Genomic DNA, 25,846 nt, shown 5'->3' with positions numbered 1-25,846 from the left:
TTTCTGAGAGGAGAAACTGAAGGTATCTCCCTAGAAGCCACACTTTCTGTGCCGGGGGAACCAGGTGGCTGGTTGTGGCCATTCAGTGGTGAAGGGAAACTATTCTGAACATGCTCAGGGGCCCTCTTTTCTGGTGTTTCAGGGTAAGAGCACCAATACTCAAAACAAGTTTGAAGACGACGATACGAATTTGACCATCATTTATATACTGCTTTTCAACAAAAGTTCCCAAAGCGGTTTACATAGATATAAAAAATAAAATGGCTCCCTGTCCCCAAAGGACTCACAATCTCAAAGAGAAACATAAGATAAACACCAGCAACAGCCACTGGAGGGATGATGTGCTGGGGATAGATCGGGCCAGTTGTTCTCCCCCTGCCCTGCTCAGTGAAGAGATTCACCACTTGTTAAAAGGTGCCTCTTTGCTCAGTTAGCAGGGGACAAATTCTGGCTAATTTGAGGGCTAGATTCTGGCGTGTCCTGGCTCAAATCAAGTCCCCGAGGTTACAAGAAGAATTTAACAGGCCTGGCACAAATGCCAGCATGCAGAAGGAATAAAGGAAACACTACCAACAGAGGGGATCAAGGAGTTCCACCGAAGTCTCCTGCGGTGCTACATGTCTCTTATTCTCAGCATCCTCTTACATGCTCCTTCTCATTTCCCAGGGCTTTCTTAGGCCCACCTAGCTTTCCTCTGGGCACGCTCTCTCTGGAGGCTTCTCTAGATCAGTGGTTCAGTTCATTTCTAATTAAGGAGAGGCGCTGGGGCACAATGCAGGTTCACATGCCATGAACCCGAAGCCCTGTCCCACAAGCCTGGATATGCTGGGGTCTGCTATGGTTGCTCAGTGGTGACAGAAGTGCTCTCTGCACATGCCCAGGGACTCTCTCTTGTTTGGCTATCTCACTTGTTTCTAGGCTCAGCCGTGGCATACAAGACATCCTAGGCTGAGTGCTGGTTTATTCCCAAGCATTTTAGTCACGGGATTCTCAGCCTTCTCACCCAGCTCACCCACAGTTCATTCACGCTCCTCTCCCTACCTAGATCCCCTAAAACCATAGACACGTTTGCTGCCCTGAAGCCTGGGAATCGCCAGTCCCTCAACTAGTCACCCCACAGGACCTGGGCCGCCGTTCCCAAGCAAAACTGACAGGGCATTTCCAGCCCTCCACCCCAGCTGTTGCTCCAGCATCTTCACCTTCGGGCTGGGAGGAACTGCAGGAAAATGTGTCTATGCAGCAGAAAAGACTGCAGTCACAGCACTGGTCGAGCTGGTCGGGGGTACTGAAAGCCTGGGAAGGGGGGTGGATTTCTGAAGCAGAGACTTGTGTCTCCAAGGAGCAGATGGCAGCCCACTCACTCGTCCCCACCCAAGAGCGACATTCAGAAAGGCCATGTGGAGGAACTATGCATGCCCTGGAGCAAGGGGCTAGTGGTGGGAAAGGGTGCTTTCAGTCAGCTCCAGGGATGCTCAGGCATTGGAACTCCCCTTCCTTGGCCAGCTCCCTGCTGCCTGTGCCCAGGCTTCCCACTCCATCTGATGTGTGTCCCCCCCCCCACCGCCAAACACACACAACGTGATGCAAGAAGAGCGTGGGGGGGAAAGAAGCAAAGTTGGGGGGGGTCCCAAAGGAATGAGAGGCTCCCTCACCTGAATGACAAAGCAGCAGAGAGAGGAAAGCTGTCAACACCCAATTCTGCAGCGGACAGCTCATAATGCCTTCATAATCGGACCCAGGGTAGGCACCAGCTGGTACGGCATGCACGGAAGACAGCTCTCGGTGCCCTTTCTTCTTTTCCTTTTGCTTTGCATTGAAAGTCTGGGATCCTCACGGGTCCGGTCCTCTCTTTCTCCTGCTCCTTGTTGTTCTTCTTGCCTTCCCTCTTTGGACTGTTGCTGAGGGAGAGGAGGAGGAGGAGGAGGAGAGAAACCAATAAATGAGAGAGGAGAAAAAGAGTGTCTGCTGCAAAGCCAAAATCAAAACCAGGGGTGAGTTGGGCAGGGGCAGGAGAGAGAAGGCAATGTCCCCATCCTGGTTCTACAGTGATGGATATAAAAGCCCAACATGATGGGAGGGAGGGAGATGTGGAGAGTTGCGGTGGGGGGGGGGCGCAAAGGAGAAAAAGAACACGTGAGCTGCAAAGATCCCTCCTCCTGCCTTTTTAGCATGGAAGAGCTCTGTCTCTCTCACTTGTAGGCTCTCCCTCTCTCTCTCTCCCTCCCTCCCTCACACACACCCTGTTTTTCTGTATGGACAGAGATCAGAGCAGGCAGTAGGAAGCAGCAAAGCGGGAAACAACAGGATATGCGTTGCTCAAGCATCTTCTCTGCACATGCACACAGACAAATAAACCAGACCCCCTTTAAACTGGATGCATCATGCCAGAACAAATGTGCTATTCACCATGAAAATATTCCTCATTTATATAATAAGAAACGACTGCCCTGGAAGATTGGACCAAGGGTTGGGTTTGATCTACGTCTGCTGTTTGAATGCCAGAGATTCAGCCCTAGGGCATGCAGGAGAGCAAGAATGTCTCTGAGTACATACAGAGTGACATCATCACTACTGGATAACAATGGTTTGTGCTCCAATCCACCATCTTCACTCAGCACATGCATACATGTGGGTTCAGGGAGCAGGACTGACCCCCACTTAAAAAACATTAGGTTATGTATGGTAAACAGGGAGTCCAAATCCGCTAATCAGGTGTGATCATGTGTGGAGACCATTCCTATAGAGACTAGGACTGGTTAGCAAGCTTGGTAGTATTATCTTATTTATTAACTCATTCATTCATTCATTCAATTTATATAGCACCCTTCCTAAAGTGGTTTAGGGTGTTTTAAATTAAAATTAAAAACACATAATAAAACAGTTAAAATAAAATAAAAATTTAAACCAGATTAAAACTCATTAAAATTAAAACTAGATATCCTTAAAAGCCAGGCTAAAAACATTGGTCTTTAAGGTTCTCCTGAAGGCCTCCAAGGAAGATCATCCTCCTAAATCTGCAGGGAGCACATTCGTATCTGTGTAGCTTCTTCTACAGCATGCAGCATGGCTCATTTACATGAGTCATCAGAAGCAGTAAGTCCTGCAAGTAATTTTTCTGCAAGATACCTGTGTGTGGTATGCTATGGTCAGGATTGTGTGAGCTGATTGGGGGTGCTTGTTGTAAATATATTATTCTGCCTTGCAGCACAGTGTGGGGAAATAGACTTAATGGCCTCTATGACTTTCTGATAAAATATGTGGATTAAATCCACCACCATGCGATATCAGGTCCGGAAGTCTGGCAGTGGAGCGAAGGAGGCGAATGCCATAAACTGAATACAGGTGACTAGGTCCCTCCCTGGTTTGTCCTTTGGTAGTGCCTAATATCTAAAATGCAAGGTGGCCCAGTTTGCACTTTCTGGCAAGTACAGCCTCCACATTCCAGCTGTCTGCAGGACAGGTTACTCAGTGACAAAAGTAAATACACCTTACTCATGCTCAAAGACATTCTTTATAAGTGCAGAATTGAGCTATTGGAGGCAATCTGTATTTTAGGGACCTATCCAGTTCTATTCAGTGAATGGATCTTCCTTCTTAAAGCACCCACTCCAAAGTCTCTGCACTACTACCCACTTCAGGACTTTGAAAAACACAAAACAGGGTTGCAGGCTGAACACTCAAACCCCCTAGGTGCAGTTGGTTATTTACATCCTAAACAAGGGCAAGTATTTTGTTTATGATCACCATGTGTCTTGTGAGGGAAGCAATGCTTTGCCCTTGAAACTGCTGCAAAGGATCCAGAGTTGAGACCAGACCCGCATAACTGGGGCCCACCAAGCCAAATGTAGCTATGCCCTGGCTGCCTGAAACCACAAGAGATTGTCCATCATGTAGCATAGCACACTTGACAAGGTAGATGGTGGGCAGGATGGTGGGTTACAAGTTGCCCAGGCCTGATTTAGAGAGGACAGAACATTTTAAGACCAAAGTCTATTCTTCATATAAGGCAAATCACACTAAACATACAATTGGCCTAGACACATTCATTCACTCATTCATTCATCATATTTTTATACCACCTGATATGTACATCTCTAGTACAAATTTTATGTATGTTTACTTTTTATTTACAAAATGGCAGCCAGCCACATATATGCATGATCTGGATCAGGACTGCAGGACAGGGTGGGGGACATTCTTCTCACCCTGCCCCAGTTGGAACATAGGAAGCTGCCATATACTGAGCCGGACCACTGTCTATCTAACTCAGTATTGTCTTCACAGAGTGGCGGCAGCTTCTCCAAGGTTGCAGGTGGGAATCTCTCTCAGCCCTATCTTGGAGACGAAAAACCCCAACTTCAAGTATATGCTGATGGGATCCGAGCTGTCGGTGACAGACCAAGAGAGGGATCTTGGGGTCGTGGTAGACAGCTCGTTGAAAGTGTCGACTCAATGTGCGGCAGCTGTGAAAAAGGCAAATTCCATGCTAGGGATCATTAGAAAGGGGATTGAAAATAAAACGGCTAACATTATAATGCCCTTATATAAAACTATGGTGCGACCACACTTGGAGTACTGCATACAATTCTGGTCACCACATCTTAAAAAGGACATTGTTGAACTGGAGAAGGTGCAGAAGATGGCAACCAAGATGATCAGGGGCATGGAGCACCTTTCTTATGAGGCAAGACTACAACACCTGGGGCTTTTTAGTTTAGAAAAAAGACGACTGTGGGGAGACATGATAGAGGTCTATAACATCATGCATGGTGTGGAGAAAGTGGAGAGAAATTCTTTTCCCTCTCACACAACACTAGAACCAGGGGTCACTCCATGAAATTGATTGCCAGGAGGTCTAGGACCAACAAACAGAAGTACTTTTTCACACAACGCGTGATCCACTTGTGGAACTCTCTGCCACAGGATGTGGTGACAGCCAACAACCTGGATGGCTTTAAGAGGGGTTTGGATGACTTCATGGAGGAGAGGTCTATCAATGGCTACTAGTCAGAGGGCTGTGGGCCACCTCCAGCATCAAGGGCAGGGTGCCTCTGAGTACCAGTTGCAGGGGAGTAATGGCAGGAGAGAGGTCACGCCCTCAACTCCTGTCTGTAGCTTCCAGCGGCATCTGGTGGGCCACTGTGCGAAACAGGATGCCAGACTAGATGGGCCTTGGGCCTGATCCAGCAGGGCTGTTCTTATGTTCTTATGGGAGGGAATTTGGAGCCTAGATGCTCTTCCCAGAGCGGCAGCTCCACCCCCTGAAGGGAATATCTTCCAGTACTCATACTTCTAGTTTCCCATTTGTATGTAACCAGGGTGGACTCTGCTTAGCTAAGGAGACAAGTCATGCTTGCTCCCACAAGACCAGCTCTCCTCTCCTAAAGCAAGCTGCCTTGCTCTCATGTTAATCCAGGCCATGCAGGCTGGTCATTCATTGGGTTGGGAAACTGGGCAAATGACTGGTCTGCGTGCCTGTGGTTAATGCAGCTGCAGGGTGGGTCAAGGCAAGAGAGAGTGAGGCAGCCAGGGTGGGTTGAGAGGCTGGGAACAATCTGCATCTGGGGCTTGTTTTCCACCCCCTGCCCCACCTGGATAGGCTGCCACTGGCTGGGGAACATGTGAAAAGAGTACCCTTGCCCATGGGTTGTGTATCTTTCCTTCACTGCTACATAAAATCATGCTAGTTATTTAGTGTGAAATTGTCGTGCTTTGTTCTTTAGTTGTTGTTTTTAAACAAAAACTCCACACCATCATTACCAAACCATTTAAGTGTTTTCTGTGTGGTCTTTAAGTTATTTTCCCCACCACTTAAAAATGCAATTGCATTTTTGCATTTGTTCAGAATGGACTGGCAAAGTCCTACTGAGTGTATTCAGCACTACTGTGCCTTTCATTAGAAGTTTCCTCCTTGCAGCTTCTACTCTTGTAATTGTTTCCTGTTCAGCAAAAATACAGCTTTACTGAATTGCCTCTTAACCAATAAGTCCCTTCTCCCTGCAGCAGTGGGGAGGCTTCAGTTACTGGGCTCCTTTATTAAATAGTTTCTAGTTTATTGAGATGTTATGGCCATTATTGTGTGTGTGTATGTGTGTATGCGTATGCGTGTGTGTGTATGCGTGTATGCATGTGCGTGCGTATGTGTGCGTGTAATTAAAACTTTTATATGTGTGTGCGTATAATTAAAACTTTTATACTGCCCTTCCAAAAGGCTCAGGGCTGTTTAAATTAAAACACTATTAAAATCAGTTAATAATTAAAACAAAAATTATAAAAGCATAAAACAATGATTAACAATTAAAAACATAAAAACAACAATTAAATAGAACAATTTAAAAACAAGGTTTAAAAAGGTGAGAAAGCCTGGTTGAAGAGATGTGTTTTCAGAAGTTGTTTAAAAATTGCCAGAGATGGAGAGGCTCGTATCCCAGCAAGGAGTGCATTCCACAATCTCGGGGCAGCAGCCGAGAAGGCCCGTCTCTGTGTAGCCACCAAACGAGTTGGCGGCAACTGGAGACAGACCTCCTCAAGTGACCTCAATGGGCGGTGGGGCTCATAGCGAAGAAGACGCTCTCTTAAATACCCAGGGCCTAAGCCGTTTAGGTGCTATAACTAGCACTTCCACCGTTTAAGTGCTATAACTAGCACTTTGTATTTTGCCCAGAAACCTATTGGCAGCCAGTGTAGCTCCATCAACAGAGGAGCTACATAAAAGGAACTAAATAAAAGTATCATTTGCACTGTATCACTTATCCCCCCCACCCAAGCTATTGAAAGAGCTAAAAAGCAACAATATAACATTTAAAACAGACACACCCCAGAAGGAATTTTTGGTTGCAACAATAGAATAGATGCATGCTTGGGACTTACTCTGGGGAAGTGCTAAACGGATTGTAGCCAAGACATTTTGGATGAAAGAGGGACAATTCAGCATGATTTCAGGAAGTGTTTTGTTAAAGTGGAATTAAAAGAACAAGAAGAAACTGAAAACCACACTCAAACATGGTTTCTCCCATTCCAAGTTCTACAGAAATGCTAGCAGTAGTGTAAATGGAGAGGGGGGAAAATGCTGCAGAAATTCAGTACGCTACGCTGGAAGCCCCACTGGCTGAACAGGTCAGAGCAGGGAGGGTGCAAACTACAGGTGCAACTTGTTATATCTTGCTTGCTACCACAAGACCGGCTCTCCTCATTGTCACCTTGACGGGTTTAGTTTTGATTTGATAACTAGCAGCTATGGCGTGGTGGTTTGTCCAGAGGAAGACTGCAGCATGAGAGAGGGAGAGGGAGACTTTAAATGTTTGCCCCCACCATAGTTCACACTCCCCTCACCCGCTTCTTGCCCTGCCCAGCTAGCTCCCTTCCTCTTGCCTTGCCCCACCACCACGGCTGTAACCTCAGGCATGTGGGCAGCACATTTGCCTGGTTCCCCAACCAGGCAAATATGCAGCGTGCAGGCCTGGAGTTAAAGCCAGGGAGGGGTAGGGTGTTTGGCTGGCAGCCAACCCACTGCGGCAAGAAGTGGGTGAGGGTAGTGCCAACAAGCCACACCTGCAACTCACTTTCTCCCCCCCACCCTGGCTGACACTGCTAGAAGGCTGCAACCACAAAAACAAAGATCCATCTCCTCACTAATAAAGCTTCCCTACTCTATCCATACACAACACAAAGGACAGTAGCAAAGATCACACTGAAGTTGTGCCATCAAGTCAGGGTCGATTCCTGGCACCCAGATTGCCCCATGGCTGTCTTTGGTAGACTATAGGAGGGGTTTACCATTGCCTCCTCCCGCAAAGTATGTGATGATGCCTTTCAGCATCTTCCTATATCGCTGCTGCCCAATATAGGAGTTTCCCATAGTCTGGGAAACATAGCAGTGGGGATTCAAATGGGCAACCTCTAGCTTGCTAGTCAAGGCCATTTCCTTGCTGCGCCATTAGGTGGCTATACAGGTATTGTGGCCTAAATGGCTGGGAGGGCAGGGCAGGGCAGATGCTGGCTCTGCTTCCAGGTTCATATAAACCACACCTTCTAAAGCAGAAAAATCTGGTCCCTGCCCAGTGCGGGGTGGGGGCGCATTTTCACCTCCTGCACATTTTCACAACCTACCCCCACAGGCAAAGACAATCCGTGCAAAATAATCTCTTACCACTGCAACCTCTCATAAAACTATGAACAACGTGCAAAGAGATGTTTTCTCTTTGTTCTCTTAGGATTAATTACACCTGGTATGTGGTGTCAGATATGGTCACCAGTGTTACATTTTAAAGAGGGGCATGGAGACAGGGCAATGGCATCTAGCTAATCAATCAATTAATGGGTCAAACAAACTTTAAAACATTTTTAATATCAGTGCTTACAAATAAATCAGAAGGTAGGAAGTGCCATCTTAATTGACACACTCCCTTTTCTGAAATGTATGCTCCTTTTCTGGACAGTATGGGAGTGAAGACACTGGACAGTTTTGTGTAATTTGCAGAACCGATAAGTATCCCTTCTACTCTCTCCTCCAAATCATGTATGAAAATGTTGCACAGGGCCCAGGACAGAGGCCTGTGGCACTCCACTTGGTTTCAGGTGGAGTGCTGATGTGGAACCAGGAACTGTCATTCCTGATGAGTTATTCCTGATGAGTAATGAGAACCATTCCCCTTCCAGCAGATGTGGAATCAGTAATGAGCGCCATTGGGTACAGCTGTGAATCCACCAAACAGTAGCATCACATAACCCACCTTTTAACAACTGGTCATCAAGAATATAATAGGAGACTTTGTCAAATGCTCTTCTGAAATCAATCTACACTTATCCACAGCATTCCCATGATCTACTAAACTACTTACCCTGTCAAAAATGACAAAGATGAGATTAGTTTGGCATGACTAATTATCATATTATTTTCTAAGTGTTCACTGACACACTGTTTAATAATCTGTTGCAAGATCTTGCCAGGTATCGATCACAGGTTTGTAGATCCCCAGCTCTTATTTTTCTCCCCATAAGGACATTTTATCCTTCCCAGTCTACCAACAAACACTTCACCCTTATAAATTTCCCATGAGTTCTCGAAGATTACAGACACTGGTTCCAAGATCACACCTGCAGGTTCCTTCAGTACCCAGGGATGTAAATCACCTGGACCTGGAGGCTTAAACTCATTGAAGGTAGCTCGGTTTTCTCTTGCCACTTCTTTACCTGGCTATTTTAAGATACATTTGCCTCCTCTTTTCTTTAGTTGTGCACCTTTTACCCAGCAGGGCCACATCTGCCTCTTGGGAGAAGACAGAAGCAAAATAGGCATGAAGTAGCTCTACTTTCTGTCACCCATTACCATTTAACCATCTTCTCGAAGCAGCAGATTCCAACCACTTCTTTGATCTTCCTCTTGCAACAGACATATCTATATAAAGCCCTTTTTGGTGGTTGTTATAGCCCTCACAAGCCTCAACTCATTCTGTCTCTTAGCTTACCTAACACCAGCCCTACAGATTTGAGCCATTCTTCTGTGTAACAGAAGGGTTATATGTCCCTCCTCCCATTTCTTATACATGTCATTTTTGCATCTCAGTTGTCCAGAGAGCTCTCTGTGCATCCAACACCGATTTCTTTGTAGGTTCCATTTTTATTAAAATAGTTTTTTTAAAAAATTTAAACAAGGAAAAAGAAACAAATATGACATCTCACAGTTATCGAATACAGCAACTTGAATTCCACTTCCCCACCATGTCCCCTCTTATTATTTAACTAGTATTTTTAAGCCCGTTAAAATAACGGGCGCTAGTAGGGTTGTTCTCCCTCGCCCGGGCCGGACCCGCCCTCGCTGTCTCTCCCCTCCCTATGGGCAGGCCGGACCTCCCTGTAGACCTCTCCTAGATGTAGGGTTAGCTTCACTCCTGCGCATTTTCACAACCTACCCCCACAGGCAAAGAGCTCCCAGACCGACAATCCGTGCAAAAAATACGCTGGGGCTTCACCTGTTGGACGCCTGCCTGACATACATGCATGCATGCATGCATACTCCCGTTCAAAGTACAGCGCAGCTCTGCCAGGACGAATAAAGGCCCCATTTCGAAAGGGCTGAGCCCCCCCAGCCCCCGCCACCCGGGAAGCCGGTTCCCACCGCGTACCTGAGAGGGCCCGCACCGTACGGCAGAGCCAGGGCCCGCAGCGGAAGCGCCGGGGTGCCCGCCAGAGTGCTGCCATGTTGTACGGCAAAGGCGACGGAGGCCGCCGAGCTGGGCGGGAGGACCCCTACCACACGGCTGCCAGGGCTGCCTGAGCCAGTGCCTGATGGCTGACGCCTGCTCCGCAGCCCCTCGCGAGGGTCGCGTGGAGGTGCCCCCGGTAAATGGGTGAGTGAGAGAGGGAAGAGCCCTGGCGGAGACTGCCACGGGGAGGGGGGGGCAGCCCCATGGGTGGGGCCGGTGGGGGGAGCAAGGGCAGGCTGGCCTCCAACAGGTGCAGCTTGAGTCTATCTGTTCTAGCTCAGGTCTGGTCCCGTCGCCGCTGCCTCTCCTTTCCCTGCGGCCAGGCCGGACCCGCTGCTGCTGCTGTTTTGTACCCGCCGCCGCCTCTTCCCCCCGCCCAGCTTCGGCAGCGCGGCCAGGCCTCGGCCCCGCCACCGCCTCGGCCAGCTTCCCCCGCCGCCTCTTCCCCCTGCCTGGCTTCGCGGCGGCCGCTTCTCCTCAGCCGCCGCTTCTCCTCCTCCTCCTCTAACATGGCCGCCGTGTCTCTGTGGCCGTATCTTTCTCGGACGTTCTGGGCATGCGCTATGCGCATGCCCAGAACGGCCGAGAAAGACATGTGCGCAGAGACACGGGATCACACCTAAGCTTTTTATTATAGAGGATTCTAGTCCAATGACAGTTGAAGGAACATATCTACATAATTAATCAAACATAAAAATTGAAAATATAAAACTTGTGGCCTTGTTACAGAGAAAATACAAATCTCAGATGTGGAGTTAAACCATGTACCAAATTATAGTGTATAAACAGTTCCCACATTAAAACAAATTTGTCTTCTGATTTGTTCTTTATGTATGATGTAATCTTTGCCATTGATGCATATTCCCAAAGCTTAAGTTGCCACTCATCTAATGACGGAATTGAGTTAACTTTCCAATACAAAGCATAAAGAATCCTAGCTGAAGTCATCCATTTTGACTCCATGCAAGAACTATTTACTATTAGTAGTATTTGCTGCCCCAACAGCCACAGTGAGGGTGGGGTGGCAAGGAGGAAGTCCCCCCCTTTTTCCTTCTACAAGCTGCCACACCGGTCAGGGAGGGCTGTGGTGGGGGGGGGAGGGAAAAGTCTCCCCTTTTACTTTAGAATGCCACTGTGTGACTGACTGGGGCAGCAGTGGGGAGGGTGGTGGGGTATGGGGAAAGTTCTCCCTTTTACCTTAAAGCAGCACCACTGTGCAGTAGGGATGCACACAGAACAGAGCGGGGTCCAGTTCAAGGGGGAGATAACATTAAGGGCAGGGGAGGGGGCACTTACACCCCCTGCCGCTCTCTGTAAAACCAGTCTGGCAGGGCGACAGCATACCTCCCTGCTGCCCCGTCTTCTCCTCAGACCGGAAGTGGTCCGAGGACAGACTGGCAGGGAGGTACACTGTCGCCCCACCGGACCAGTTTGACAGAGTGCCGGTGGGAGGAACACAGCAGGGGGGCCAGAGCACCCTCCCCCACCCTTAACGTTATCCCTGCCCCACCTTGAAACCTGGCGAACCATCGGGTGTTTGAACCTGTTCGGAGGCCCGTAAAAAGGGCCGACAAATAGGTTCACACACATCCCTGCTTTGCGGCGGTGAGGGAGAGCTCCTTCCCGCTCCCCTCCTCCCTCCCAAATGAGTGCACACACCCCATCTGTAGTCCATTATAGGCCTTTTTCAGCATGAGAAAAATCTGCCACTCCTCAAATTGTGCTGCTGTAGGCAAGTTTTACTTTGCCTCTTCTTAAATCCAGCAGTGCCGCCAAGTTTCAGTGACACTGAGGTATTTGCATGTCCTGCATTAGGTTCGAGATCCTGTTTGGGGTTTCTATGTGGTTTAAGCTTGTCACAATAGCATATGCATGTATCTCACTGCAGAGTGAGGTACTGTAATTAGTCCAAAGGTTAATCAGGTTGCTTGCCTGTAACGGGTGATCTGAGAGTGGTTCCATACATTCATAAGGACTGGGTTCTGCGCCTGCGCAGACCATACTTTGGATAGAATTCTCTAGCTCCTCGCGACGCCCAACCACCGGCAGCGTGTGGCTGCGGTACTCTTAAACGGTGGTTAGGCGTCCCCTTTCCTCAGTTTCTTGGTGATAAGCCATTCAGTGTGACTGAGGACGACTGGCACTAAGATGTTGAGTAGAGGTAGATATAATGATATAACTCAAAGGCAAGCACCGTAGCTTATTCTTCTCCTTCACCCAAATATGCAGCGGGGATGGACAGGCGGGTCTTATGAATGTAAAATTCCGTGCCAGTCGTAGCTCTCTATTTAGTAATCTCTCTGAGAAGCAAAAGTTTCCCGAAGGCGGTCAACAAGAAACTGAGGAAAGGGGATGCCTAACCGCTGTTTAAGAGTACCGCAGCCACGCGCTGCCGGCGGTTGGGCGTCGCGAGGAGCTAGAGAATTCTATCCGAAGTATGGTCTGCACAGGCGCAGAACCCAGTCCTTAAGGATGTTGGAACCACTATCCAGATCATATGCGCACATATAAGAGTGAGAGAAAGGAAATTGCTCAGATCCCCACAGTCACAGAACGGAAACACACCTTTAAGCAACATGTTCAGAAATAAATTTATTTTCAAAAAGGGGGTAGTAAAATGCTACTAAAAACAAAAAACTCACAAAACACACACCAGGTTCATATGGAGAAATAAGTGCTTACAGAAAGATCAGGAGTATATTGGGAGAAAAATCCAAGTCATTCACTGGCAGATCTTCTACCCCCTCTGTTACAAGGTGCAGAATGTAGATGTGAGAGGAGCTGCTATAGACAAACACTCTCCTTTATCCGGGATTGCAAAGTAACAAAAGTTCAAAGGCAGTTCAAAGAGCCCACCTGGCCATTTCTTTATTGCTGCCCAAGAGCTCTATGCTCGTCTGACCATTCCCCCACTTCCTGGAGGAAGAAGCAGGTGGGGGAAGGATATTGGAAGTGTTAGTGCAGCAAGTGCTTCTTTCTACAACACAAGACTCTTCTCGCTGCTTCTGCCAAGAGGAGATCCATCAGAGAGCAAAGCAAAGTGAAACAGTGGTGGTGGAGGCTGGCAGGCTGAGGGAAGTTTAGAGAAGAGTCTAGCTTGCCCAATTTTCCAGGCAGGCCCCAACTGCAGAAAAGGGAGGCCTCTCCATCTCTGTGCGGCTGTTCCAGCAATCTGGGTTCTCCTTGTGGGCCCAGTTGGGCTCTGGCGTTTGCCAGAGCACAGAGCAGAGGTGGGAGTCATAGCTACTGTCTTGCATGCTGACACTGGCCCCTAGCAGGGCAGCATCAACTGGACACTGGAACTGGAGACGGGAGGCATCTGCCAGCACACACAGAAGTGGCCCATCCCATTCCGATTCTGAGGAAGAGCTCTTTGCTTCAGTAGGAGGATTGGTTCTAGGACAGCGAGGGCGAGGCAGGCCAGGGCTTGGGCCTAGGCCTGGTTGCTGTAGCAACACATCTTGTGTGAGCTCGGAGATGTTCATGCAAGGGGAGCACCGCTGGTCCATAGAGCCTGGCAACTTGGGGGTTAGGTGCTTGTCCACAGGTAAGCCAGACATTTCTCTCAACTCAGTATTAGGACTAAGGAAGTTGCAAGGAGAATGTGTGTCCTGTTTTTCACAGGGGCATACAGCAAACACTTCACTCTGGTCTAGATGCTGCACTGGGATTTGGGAACTACTAATGCCTACAGCAACAAGCTTAGAAGGGCGACAGGGAAGGCCCTCCTCAGGTAGTTGTGGGAAGGCACATGGAGGGCTGGGGGTGCAGAATGGAACTGTGGGCAGGCCAAGATGTCCAGGAACTGTCTGCTTATCACTTAGAGGAGGAAAAGGGCATCCTGCTGCTGTGCCAACATCCTGGCCACCAGGGAGCAAGTTCTTGTCTACCAGCCTCTCATCTGGGGGCTCTTCAAGTAATATTTTCCTCCTTTTGGCCTGCCCATATGAAGCAGAGAGCTTGCGCTTGCGAGGCAGCACAGAGGGCTGTGCTAAGAGCCTCTTCTGCTGGGTGGCAGCACCATGTTCCTCTCCAGTGGATGCCATGGCCTCTGGGCTAGCATTTGCAGCCTCTCTTCCTCCTTTGTCGGGCTCGCGGTTGTCATTAGCGGTTGTCTGGTCAGAGGGCAACTCCAGGGAGTGCAACACAAGTGGCATAGGGGGCTTCAGCATCTTCAGAGGGGGCTTTGTGAGCTGGCCTTGGTCCTCGAGCAAGTGGGTTAAACCCTCCGGGCTGACAGGCTGCTCTACCTCAGCAAACACACAGCACTCCTCTGCTTGACCGGAGGGAGAGACTGTTGCTCCCTCAGCATCCGCCACTTGAAATCCAAAAGGGTCACCATCGTAAGTATCCAGAGATGCCCTGAGAGGAAGGAGGAGGAGGAGATATAAGGCACTTTCAGATGTTCTACATAATATACACTTGATTCTGTTGTAACGTCTACCCTGTAAACACCTCTCATCACAGATTTATTTATTTATTATTTAAAATGTTATGCTGCCCTTCCAAAAGGCTCAAGGCGGTTTACATTAAAACACCACTAAAATCAATTAACAAAACAAAAACTATAAACTACATAAAATAATAATTAATAAAAACATCATAAAACACCAATTAAATAGCCAAAACAAGTTTTAAAAAGCTGAGAAAGCTTGGTTAAAGAAATGCGTTTTCAGTAGTTTCTTGAAAATTGCCAGAGATGGGGAGGATCGTATCTCAGCAGGGAGCGCATTCCACAAACTTGGGGCAGCGACTGAGAAGGCCCATCTCTGTGAGTTGGCAGCAGCTGGAGACAGACCTCCTCAGATGACCTCAATGGGCGGTGGGTCTTGTACTGAAGAAGACGTTCTCTTAAATACCCAGGGCCTAAGCCATTTGTAAGTTATAACTAGCACTTTGTATTTTGCCCGGAAACCTATTGGCAGCCAATGTAGCTCCATCAACAGAGAAGTAACATGGTCTCTCCGAGATGACCCAGAGACCAACCTGGCTGCCGCATTCAGAACCAACTGAAGTTTCCGGACTACGTACAAAGGCAGCCCCACGTAGAGCGCATTACAAAAGTCCAGTCTGGAGGTTACCAACAAATGTACCACTGTTTTGAGGTCATTGATCTCGAGAAACGGGCGCAGCTGGCATATCAGCCAAAGCTGATAGAAAGCCCCTCTGGCCACCGCCTCAAACTGAGAAACCAGGGAGAGGTGTGAATCCAGAAGTACTCCCAGACTGCGAAGCTGTTCCTTTTGGGAAAGCGTGACCCCATCTAGAACAGGCAGATCAAAATCGTCTCTAGAGTTCTGACCCCGCACAATAAGTGTGGGGTCAGATAAGAGGGAGTGGTTTGCCTAAAGCCACCCAATGAGTTTGTGACAGACACAAGTGGGGTGGAACATTTTCCATGTCTAAAGTTTCATTGACTGGCATCTGGACTAGCATTGTGCACATGTAGCAGGGAGAATTCCAGACTATTGCTGTGCTGTCACTTGAGTGAGAGAAGGGGCAACTTTTGCCAGTCTTCCCATCCTTCTCAAGCCCTTTGTGTATCATCAAAATATGTCCTTGAGGGTCATGTAAGGAGGAGGGAGATATGGTGATGGGAGTCCATATGCCCCAGGTGAGGGGGGAAGGAACCAACAATTAATGCCTGCTACTTCTTGCACTCATCTCAACCTGGAGCCCCATGACTGCCACACTAGCTGCCTGTTGGATCTTAAGTGTGTTGCCAGTTAATGACTGGTCAGTTAAAGGGAAATAGTTATTCATGGTTTTGTCTTGAATTTACATGTCAACCTGGCATCACTGAGATGTGGGGGGAGGGCTCCGTCTGCCTTAAGTCCACCAGGTTGCCCAGTGATGCATCAGCCTAGATTCAATGGGCGATGTTGGAGTGGGGACCACAGTCTACTGCACCACCAGCTCCCTTTCCAGGGACTGTCCAGCAAATACCATTAATCCTACAAGAGCTGGTTGTACAATTATTATTGGAAAAGCCTCTTTACATAGGAGGCTGCCTTATCCAGGGTCAGACTATTGATTAATCTAGCTCAGTATTAGGGGCACTGACTGGCAGTGACTCTCCAAGATTTCAGGCTGGAGTCTCCCTCAGCCCTACATGAAGAAGCCAGGGAGTGAACCTGGGACCTTCTGCATAAAAGCATGCCGATGTTTTTCCACCAAGCTATGGCCCCATGCTCCAAGGGGATGCTCCAAGGGAATACAGTACTTCACGGCATTCATATGTAGTCACCCATTCAAATAAGAACCAAGATGGACCCTGCTTAGCCAAGGGGACAATTCATGCTCACTACCACAAGGCCAGCTCTCCTGCCTGATCTGAATAAGTATCACCTTGTCAAATATTACATTTTTGGGCAAGGCATTTGAGCATGTGGTTGTGTCCCAGCTCCAAGTCCTTCTGGATGACACAGATTATGTGGCTCCATTTCATTCTGGCTTTCAATGCGGTTTTGGGACTGAAATTGCCTTGGATACTGTAATGAATGACTTGCACTAGGAAATGGATGGGGAGCATGGCCCTGTTGATTCTCTTGGACTGCCAAGTGGCTTTTGATACCATTGACCATGCCATCTTTCTAAGCCATCTGGCAGGGGAATGGGATAGGAGTGGTGGCCACCATATATAGGCAGCTCCACACATTCCTAGAAGACAGAACCCAAAAGGTGGTATTGTGGGGTTTGTGCTCTGCCCAGGGGCGTAACCACCATTAGGCAAGGGGAGACAGTCATCTTGGGACCCCACTGCCTCGAGGGGTCCCCCAGAGGCACATCACATGACTCCCCACCCGTCCCTGTTGCACCCCCTATGAATTATGTTGAGTCTCTTGGAGATCGTCAGTAGCAGAGAGTAAAAAAACTAGATTCAATGTGAACTAGATATTCAGTGTATTCATAATGGGGGTGTGAGTGCACTATATATTGTGAAGTGTGTTTGTGTATATCAGCGAGTGGCCCATTTTAAAATCTTGTCTCTGGGCCCACTCCAACCTTGCTATGCCCCTGGCTCTGCCTCTTAGTGCTTGGTCTCTGTGCGGGGGAAGATTACTACAAGGTTCCATCTTGCCCCCCTGTTTTTAATATCTACACCAGGCTTCCCCAACCTGAAGCACTCCAGATGTTGCTGAACTACAACCCCCAGCATACCCAGCCACAATAAGTTGTGGCTCGGGGTGCTGGGAGTTGTAGCTCAGCAACATCTGGAGGGTCGCAGGTTGGGGGAAAGCTGATATACACAAAGTACTGGATGGTCCGGAGATTAAGGCTGATGATTCATCTGTATGCTGACAACATCCAACCCTCTCTCATTATCTCCTTATGAGCTTGCTTGCTCTTGGGTAGGCCGTGGAAATGCTGACTGAATGTTTGACATTCATGTTTGTATAGAACAAGCTGAAACCTAATCCAAATAAGACAGAAGTGGTGTATGCTGGAGAGGGGGCGGGTTGAACTGATCTGGAAAGCAGTGGTCAACCTGTACTGGACAGGGGAGGAGAACTGGTCTTGTGACAGTGAGCATGAATTGTCCCCTTTGCTAAGCAGGGTCTGCCTCAGTTTGCATTTTGATAGATGACTACATGAGAGCACTGTAAGATATTTCCTTTGGAGATGGGGCCATAGCTCAGTGGAAGAGCATCTGCATGCAGAAGGTCCCAGGTTCCCTCCCTGGCATCTCCAGGTAGAGCAGGGAGAGACACCTGCCTGAAACTTTAGAAAGCCACTGCCAGTCAGTGTAGACAATATTGAGCTAGATGGACAATGGCAGCTTCCTATGTTCTTCCTAAAATGTCAGGCTTGAAGTTGGGGGTGGCAGTACTACTACATCCATGGCTATATTTAATTTTTTTTTATTGGTGGGGGTGGGGGGGAGAGACCCAGGTAACTGCCTTTTACCAGCTATGGCTGACACACCTACTGTGGCCTTTCTTTGGTCTGACCTATCCACACTTTGGTCACATCCAGATTGGACTACTGACTGCATTCTGCGTGGGGCTGCCCTTGAAGAGCATTCTGAAGCTCCAGTGGGTTAGAATGCTGCAACTTTCAAGGATATTGTGCCAATATTATTTGGTCTGCATTGGATGCCTATTCCCAGGCTCAATTGGTGCTTACCTTTAAAGCCCTAAATGGCTAGCAACCTGAAAGACCATCTTGTCCCATAGGCACCAATCATCATTCGAGGCCCTGCTCCAAATGGCTTTGCTGTCTGAACTGTGAAGGGCAGCTACTAGGAGCAGGACCTTTTCGGTACTAGTAGCACCAGTTATGGAATCCGCTCCCATTGAACATCTGCGTGCACCCGACGCTCTATTCCTTCAGACACTAATTTAGAGGCAAGTTACACATTATATCAAGTGTGTAATTTGCACTTGCATGCTTGGTTCCTCCCCGCACCCCCTTTTGTTTATGCTTTTGCCTGTGCACTGTGTTTTGCTTTGTTTGTTTTGAGTTTTTGTCTTCTGCCTTATTTTTGCAAGCTGCCTTGGTAGACTTTAAAAGGCAGGGTAATCAGGTTTAAACACAAAACACAAAACAGACAAATCACTAACCAAAGCCATCAAATAACTCAAGCAGTGCATAGTATCCTGCTTCTGAACATGCAGTTCCAGACCCATGTTGCTGATCTCCCTCAAAATCCTTTGTTTGAGGCAGTATACAAATCTGATAAATAAAAGAAACATTTTACTTCCCCACCCCAATAGCAGTGAATGGGGAAATAGTGGTGACCCCATTATCTTGAGCAATGTTCCCCAAACAACAATCTACTTTGTCACACAAGGGTCAATAGGCCAGTTCAGACCACATGTGCACCAGTCCCCTCCAAATCACATGGGAGAGGAACATGCACACTCACATCTTCTCTCCACCACACCATTACAGGGAGCGAGGAGGCAGTGCAAATAAACTAGCCCTCACTATGCAATCTAGTCAAGGTACACAGCACAAGGTAGCTTGGATGAACCATCACTCCCCCTTGTGCAATTATGCTGTAGAATGACGGTGTCAGCAGGGGGGAGAAGAGAGGTGAGCACATGTGCTCCTCTCCTTTTGATTTGGGGGACGCACCCTGCAGTGCGGCCCGTGGACGCTGGCAAGTTGCATCCCCCAGAGCAGCCCGTGGAGGCCAACAAGTCTACCTCTGCATAGCTCCACCTTAGGTTCCGTTCCTTAGTCGTGTTCATCGCACAGGAATAAACCCAGCAACACAGTGGACAGCAGCCAGAATCCAGTGATCCTCCATTTCTTTTAAAATGTCAACTAAACCGCCACTGCAATACTTACGAGGGCAGTTCACATGATCACAGTTAGGGTAGGAGAAGCCTCCTACCTTAATTCAGGAGCTGGTGTGCATGCTCCTGTTTGCCAGTGGCCAGTTACCCAAGGTTGGAGGTGCCATCCGGGATCATGTGGGAAACAGCAGCTGGGTCAGAGGTGTCCCTCCCACCCAGCAAACAGGAGCACCCACAGCTCCCGGATTAGGGTAGGGGGCTTCTCCTACCCTAATTCTGATTGTGCGAATTGCCCTAATGCAACAATGACATTAATTAACCACCATCTGACAAAACACTCCTTTCACCCATCCAGAGCCTGCTGCCGTATCTGCTGCTACAACTGTGGCCTTACCACATATCAGCTTCCCGAAAGACCATCAGTCAGGTCTGCCACAATTCCTCTCATCTCACTGCTTGGAACACAAAGTTGGATACTTTAAATTCCTCTCTTTCTCCCTTCAAAACCCACTTGAGTTTTACCTCTGTGGCGAAGAGCAGGAGAATACTTCAAAATCATTGGTCAGCTGGGAGATGATGTGATCCACAAGAGCATAGTGGGACGGATCCAGCGCAAATTCCTTATGCTGCGAGTCTTGAAGGTGCTGTGAAGGCAAGGTGGCTAGGTCAGAGAGCACTAGGCAGTGGGGCGGGGCGGGTTGGGGTGGGGTGAGGAGGCAGAGAGGCTGAGCCTGCAAATGCCACTTACTCTCTTGTGGCTTAGTCTGGAACCCAGACAAAAGGAGAGCAAGTCATCCTGTCCAGGAGCTGGGAAGTCTGCTTTGGTGAGGAGACTGAAGTGGGGCCAGGACTGCCTGCAAACCAGGGAATCTTAAGGATTCACATTAAGAGAGCTACCCAACTGAATCTGGTCATACCAGGGCACAAGCACTGTCAGGTTTCAAACTGCCACCACGAGATTTAGCAACTTGCTCTGTTTGGACAACAAAAGACTGAAGGATTCCAAGGAAGCTACCCGATTCTAGTCTGCAGAGGGGTTAATGTAACCATGAGGAGCTCTCTCTCCCCCTGCCCCTGCATTGATGCAGCACTGGATGCAGCTGCACCTCCGAGGCTCCTGCCCGACAGGACCGAGGATATATTGGTACCTAGGACTGTCTTGATCAGTGCTGTGGGTAATGGCTGCTGGCGCTTCAGAAGACAGAGAGGTGGCTGAAGACAGGGCTTTGGGGCCCAACCCAACACCAACCAGCAAGACCAGAATTAAGCAAAATGGGAGGCATGCATGCAAATATGCACAATGTATACAAAATTGAACTTTTTTTTGGTGCTGAATTTCATGGTTTTTATGGAAAGAAACATCCATGGAGGAAAGCCTGGATCCTCCAAGGCCAGAATGGCCAGGTCCGACTTACCTTTAGCACACGCAACTTAGGATCCATGTTGGCAGCCAAGGAACAGGCGGAGAGTGCCTGAAAATGGGCTTGCTCTCTCAGGGAACGGCACTTACAGGGCAACCTGGCCAGGTTGCCCTTCTTACCGTGTGCAAGTCGATGAAGGCTTCTTTACAACATTCACAGTAGCCTTTCTGCGTTTTGGGCCTGACGCAGCAGAGAGAGTGAGGGCTCAGTTCACTGGGGGACTGTTGGCCTTTAGATGCTCTGCAGAAAGTGGAGCAGGGGAGAAGAAGAGCATGAATTCACAACATTGCATTCCATCCCTTGAGCAAATCCAGCCAGAATACTACTTTGTTATCTGGTCAGTACAAAAGACGAGATTCACTGTTCCACCATGTCCCCCAGCTGGACTCAGAAGGTGGCTGACCTAGTTCCTATCCTGGGTCTCTAAGCAGTGAGCTACCAGTGTTTGCCTGCATGCAATTGGTGTTCCCCTTCTTGCTTGTCCCAGTTCATCTGCTGGCAAAAAGGTGCTTCCTTGCAGGTGGGTGTTGCTCCCCCAGGGAGACTTCCCTTGCTATAGAGTGTGTGTTTTATATATATGCAGAGGGGTGGGGGGGAGCCTTCTCCTTTATGTTATGTGGTCCAAAATTATTAATAGTGAGCATATGTGAGAGACACAGAGTTGTATAAGGAGATATGAAGCCCACCTTGCCGGGTCCCTGCCAGCACTGCTGATGGCCTCTTGCTACCTGCATCACAGTAGCCCATGCCATAGACCAGTGGTTCCCAACCAGGGTTCTTCCATATGTTAGGAACATAGGAAGCTGTCATATACTGAGTCAGACCATTGGTCTATCTAGCTCAGTATCATCTTCACAGACTGGCAGCGGCTTCTCCAAGGTTGCAGGCAGGAATCTCTCTCAGCCCTATCTGGGAGAAGCCAAGGAGGGAACTTGGAACCTTCTGCTCTTCCCAGAGCGGCTTCATCCCCTGAGGGGAATATCTTGCAGTGCTCACACATCAAGTCTCTTGTTCAGTGTTGCTGAACTACAACTCCCAGCATCCTCAGGCACAATATATTGTAGCTGGGGATGCTGGGAGTTGTCGTTCCCAACCAGGGTTCCTCCAGATGTTGCTGAACCACTGCTGCAGAAGGTGCTCTGGCATCCTTGGGCAGGGCAGCCTGTACGTTATGGCGTGGCAATGCCATGGGACAGTTTCCACACTGCTGCTGGTGCTCTGGCTCCTTCTATGCCTGGCCCACATGGGGCATCGTCAGCATATCCCCCCCACCCATGAGTGATGCATGTGGGCAACATGTCAGAGACACACAGGTGGTGGTGATGGTGTCGCTGGCCGGGTCGCATTTTTCCGACCTCCTTTGTGTGTGTGTGTTCCTGTTCTCTCCTTTCATCTTGTGCTGGACTAGTACAGAATCCCATCGATGTTTTGCCAACATCTCCACAACCAAAATGCAGGCACAGAGAGAGCCTAGGATTGCTCAGTTCTTGGCAGAGCTGCTTTCGCCTCCGAGTTCTCCTGCACACTGTGAACAACCCTTACCTCCACTTTTTGCTGGAGGCGGCGGCTTGCGGGGCTTCGAATGGGCTGTGCCTTCTCTGTGACCGGAAACAGAGTTCTGGAAAGCTCTCAAACTGTTGAAGGAAGGGACGGTGTTGCCTAGATAGAGCAAGAAATCTGGATCAGTCCTGGGGAGAAAGACACAGAAGGCAGCATATGCACGTATTCTGCCGGCAGGGCTTCCAGCAAGGAAGGCAGAGAACTAGGAAGGATTTAATCACAGAATCCGGGAACTTGTTTCCATTGCCAAGGCTCAGCCTTGTAGTTCAAGTTCTTTAATGTTAGAGCCACAAGCCCAAACAGAAGAGAAATATTACCGTTATATAACAATAAATTGATTGTATAGAATTAAAACCTGAACTTGAATTTGAACTTGAGCTCAGCCTTGTAATGTACAAAGCAATAACGAGAGAGATCAAGGCCTCCTCAATGAAATATGGAGTGCCTTGCTTTTGCTGCAGAGTAACCTTAATCTCACCCTATACAGCTAGGAACAAAGGAACAGCTTCTAGAGCAGGAGATGGGGCATTAGCCCCCAGCGGCTCTTCTTAAAACAAGAGCACAAAACCCAAGAGATGGGAAATAGCATGGTATGGTTCTTACCGACTCTCATCTTCAATTTTCAGGAACGGTGGTTTTAGCCTTACCACTAAAGAGTGGAAAAAACAAATAGTGATTGGTAGCTCTCGGTTATCAAGAGATGAAAGCAAAAGAAAATATAGCAACCAACACACCCACCCATTTTGGATTAGTGGGGAGGCCGGAAGGAGAGTTGGGGAGCCTGAACCAGGAAAAGTCCTGGTTCTGCCTGGGAGGCCTGTAAAGGTAGTTTGGACTGAGAGAGGGGTGGGGCTGCAGATAATAAGCAGGACAAGAAGTAGCACATTTTGTAGATTGGGAAGGAAGTCCTACCAAGGTCCCTTCCCATTGCAGTAAAGCAAGATGACGCAGAAAGGGTTACGTATTTCCAATCTTTGCTCTTAGCAGTGAGGGTTAGGAAGTTGCATTATGTTGTGCTAATTTATGTTTGCATTGGAAATTTTTAGTATGTGTATGCTACAAACGTGCACCGATTCAACAGTCATACTTGCCTCGGTTCATGTTGATGAAGGAGTTGCTTCACCCACACACCTATATGGTAAAAGCCCTGTTTTCTTGGCATTGGTCACCACCCAAATGACCGTGTTCAAGCTGGAAATGGGATATCCCAACCAAACCATCTCAGGATGGGGATCCCCGATACTTATGTTCAGATTTATGGCTATTAATAACCTGTGTCTGCTTATTTATCTATCTGTACCTCTCCCCCAATCCAGTGTTCATCCCAATTTCTACATGGTTATGTGTGTCTGTGTAGGTAGACAAGTAATTTTTCTTAAAATTACACAGAGGCGGGGAAATTGCTGTTAGGCAGCCAGCTCTGAAAGAAATGGCTGAGCAAGCAGTTGCAGGTGACTGTTGCTTAAACAGTGTGCAACAAGGCGATGATTCTATTAAAACAACAGCCCGCCTCATGGGCAGGCACGATGCCAGCATGGTGCCAGCGCGGCATTGTTAGCAAGTGGGATGCAGTCCAGAGCTGGCAGCTGCAACAGCACATCTCCAGGGAACAGGAGACGGGACTGACCCTCGTCAGCCACACAAAGAGAGGCTGTCCGCAGTTTCAAATGCCAAGGGAACGTTTAGGATTTCCCTGGAATGGGGAGGAGGGCAGAAGGGGTACGGAGAAAATCCCAGGCATGACAAAGCCTATGAGAAATGGCCATCAGAGTTCCATGCCACCAGAACGAAGGAGACAGTCAGTGAAGAGGGCTAGGACTGAACTCCGCCAGATCTTATTGCCCCATCCATCAAGGGATACGCAGAATGGGCAGAAGCAGATTCTATATGAGGATTTCCTTTCTGGGCAGGGGACTGCAGGCAGATAAGAATAGAAGAACAGCCCTCCTGGATCAGCCCCATGGTCTATCAAGTCCAGTATCCTGTTTCACACTGTGGCCCACCAGATGCCTCTGGGAAGCTCACAAGCGGAGGATGAAGGCACGCCCTCTCTCCTGCTGTTGCTCCCCTGTAACTGGTATTCAGAGGCATCCAGCCTCTGAGCCCAGAAGTCGCTTATAGCCATCAGGACTAGTGGCTATTGAAAGACCTGTCCTCCATGTAAGTGTCTAAATGCACTTGAATGGGACGCATCAAATGCAATCTCCAGTTATAGTACATGGTGTGGATGGAAGTGTGCCTTTCAACAGGCGAGGTTATATATCCCAAACTGTAGCCCAAACCCCTACACATACATAACCATGTAGAAACTAGGATGGACACTTTGATATGGGGGAGAGGAACCAGATACGGAAGCAGATACAGGAGAACCTCGTTACTCGCGCGGGTTCCGTTTCTTGCCTACTGTCGAGAGTAACGGAACCGTGAGTAATGATGCATTAGGGCTATGGGGAAAGGGAGGTTAGGTTGCAGGCTGAAGGGGAGGATATTTAAGTGCCTAAACAGTTCTAAAATGGTCCAGAACTTATTGTGACATGCTTTGCGGCCTCCTAATGTGTCGAGGAATGCCCTCCAAATGGCAAAATGCCCCACAAAACCACACACCAAAAAAAAAATCACAGGAAAAAGTCTGGGTTGTTTATTAATGAGCCACAAAATGCCTCCTCCTGTCTTTTCCTGGGCTCTAAGACACATAATGGCAGCAGGAAGTTACCTCCACAATCACCTTCAGCCCTCTAGGAACTGTGGATACATGGGTTTTAACCCCTTCATATCCACGAATACTGAAAAAGGGTGTCTATGAGACACCCTGCAGATACGCAGAACCATGAACAGATGTTTCATAAATAACAAGGTTCTCCTGTACATATTCATTTCTTAATAGCCATAAAGCTGAATACTAAGTATCAGGGATCCCATCCTGAGACTCTTTGGTTGGGATATCCCATTTCCAGCTTCACACGGTCATTTGGGTGGTGACCAATGCCAAGAAAATAGGGGTTTAGGAAACATAGGAAACCATTGGTCTATCTAGCTCAGTATTGTCTTCACAGACTGGCAGCGGGTTCTCCAAGGTTGCAGGCGGGAATCTCTCTCAGCTTTATCTTGGAGAAGCCAGGGAGGGAACTTGAAACCTTCTGCTCTTCCCAGAGCGGTTTCACCATATAGGTGTATATGGTTTCACCATATATGGTTGTATATATATGGTTTCACCATATAGGTGTGTGGGTGAAGGAACTCCCATCAACATGAACTAAGACAAGTATGACTGTTGAATCAGTGCAAGTATGTAGCATACACATCCTAAAAATTTCCAATGAAAAAATAATTAGCACAACATAATGCAAGTTCCTAAACCTCATTGCTAAGAGCAAAGATTGGAAATACGTAACCCTTTCTGCATCATCTTGCTTTA

General features: G+C 48.3%; 2 protein-coding genes across 11 annotated transcripts in view; both read right to left on the bottom strand.

Annotated features, from left to right (window-relative positions):
* ADAM11 (ADAM metallopeptidase domain 11) overlaps positions 1-2,106 on the bottom strand; it is a 101,479-nt gene extending 99,373 nt beyond the window's left edge. For 3 of the 5 annotated variants that reach the window (XM_053266433.1, XM_053266434.1, XM_053266432.1), the window contains exon 1: positions 1,653-2,106. In XM_053266433.1, coding sequence (XP_053122408.1) covers positions 1,653-1,716 — 64 coding nt within the window. In that variant the 5' untranslated portion in view covers positions 1,717-2,106. The remainder of the gene's footprint in view (positions 1-1,652) is intronic. The other 2 variants (XM_053266435.1, XM_053266436.1) reach the window with 1 other exon arrangement.
* Positions 2,107-12,784: 10,678 nt separating this feature from the next.
* DBF4B (DBF4 zinc finger B) overlaps positions 12,785-25,846 on the bottom strand; it is a 30,499-nt gene continuing 17,437 nt past the window's right edge. For all 6 annotated transcript variants that reach the window (XM_053259315.1, XM_053259314.1, XM_053259316.1 and 3 more), the window contains exons 9-13: positions 23,035-23,080; positions 22,414-22,530; positions 20,991-21,111; positions 19,973-20,094; positions 12,785-14,567 (exon numbers count right to left, since the gene is read on the bottom strand). In XM_053259315.1, the coding sequence (XP_053115290.1) occupies positions 13,298-14,567; positions 19,973-20,094; positions 20,991-21,111; positions 22,414-22,530; positions 23,035-23,080 (1,676 nt within the window). In that variant the 3' untranslated portion in view covers positions 12,785-13,297. The remainder of the gene's footprint in view (positions 14,568-19,972; positions 20,095-20,990; positions 21,112-22,413; positions 22,531-23,034; positions 23,081-25,846) is intronic.

Source organism: Hemicordylus capensis, chromosome 6 (genome assembly GCF_027244095.1).
Source record: "Hemicordylus capensis ecotype Gifberg chromosome 6, rHemCap1.1.pri, whole genome shotgun sequence".
Lineage (NCBI taxonomy): Eukaryota > Metazoa > Chordata > Lepidosauria > Squamata > Cordylidae > Hemicordylus > Hemicordylus capensis.
Note: the sequence above shows the minus strand (reverse complement) of the source record. Positions and strands in the feature narration are given on the sequence as shown.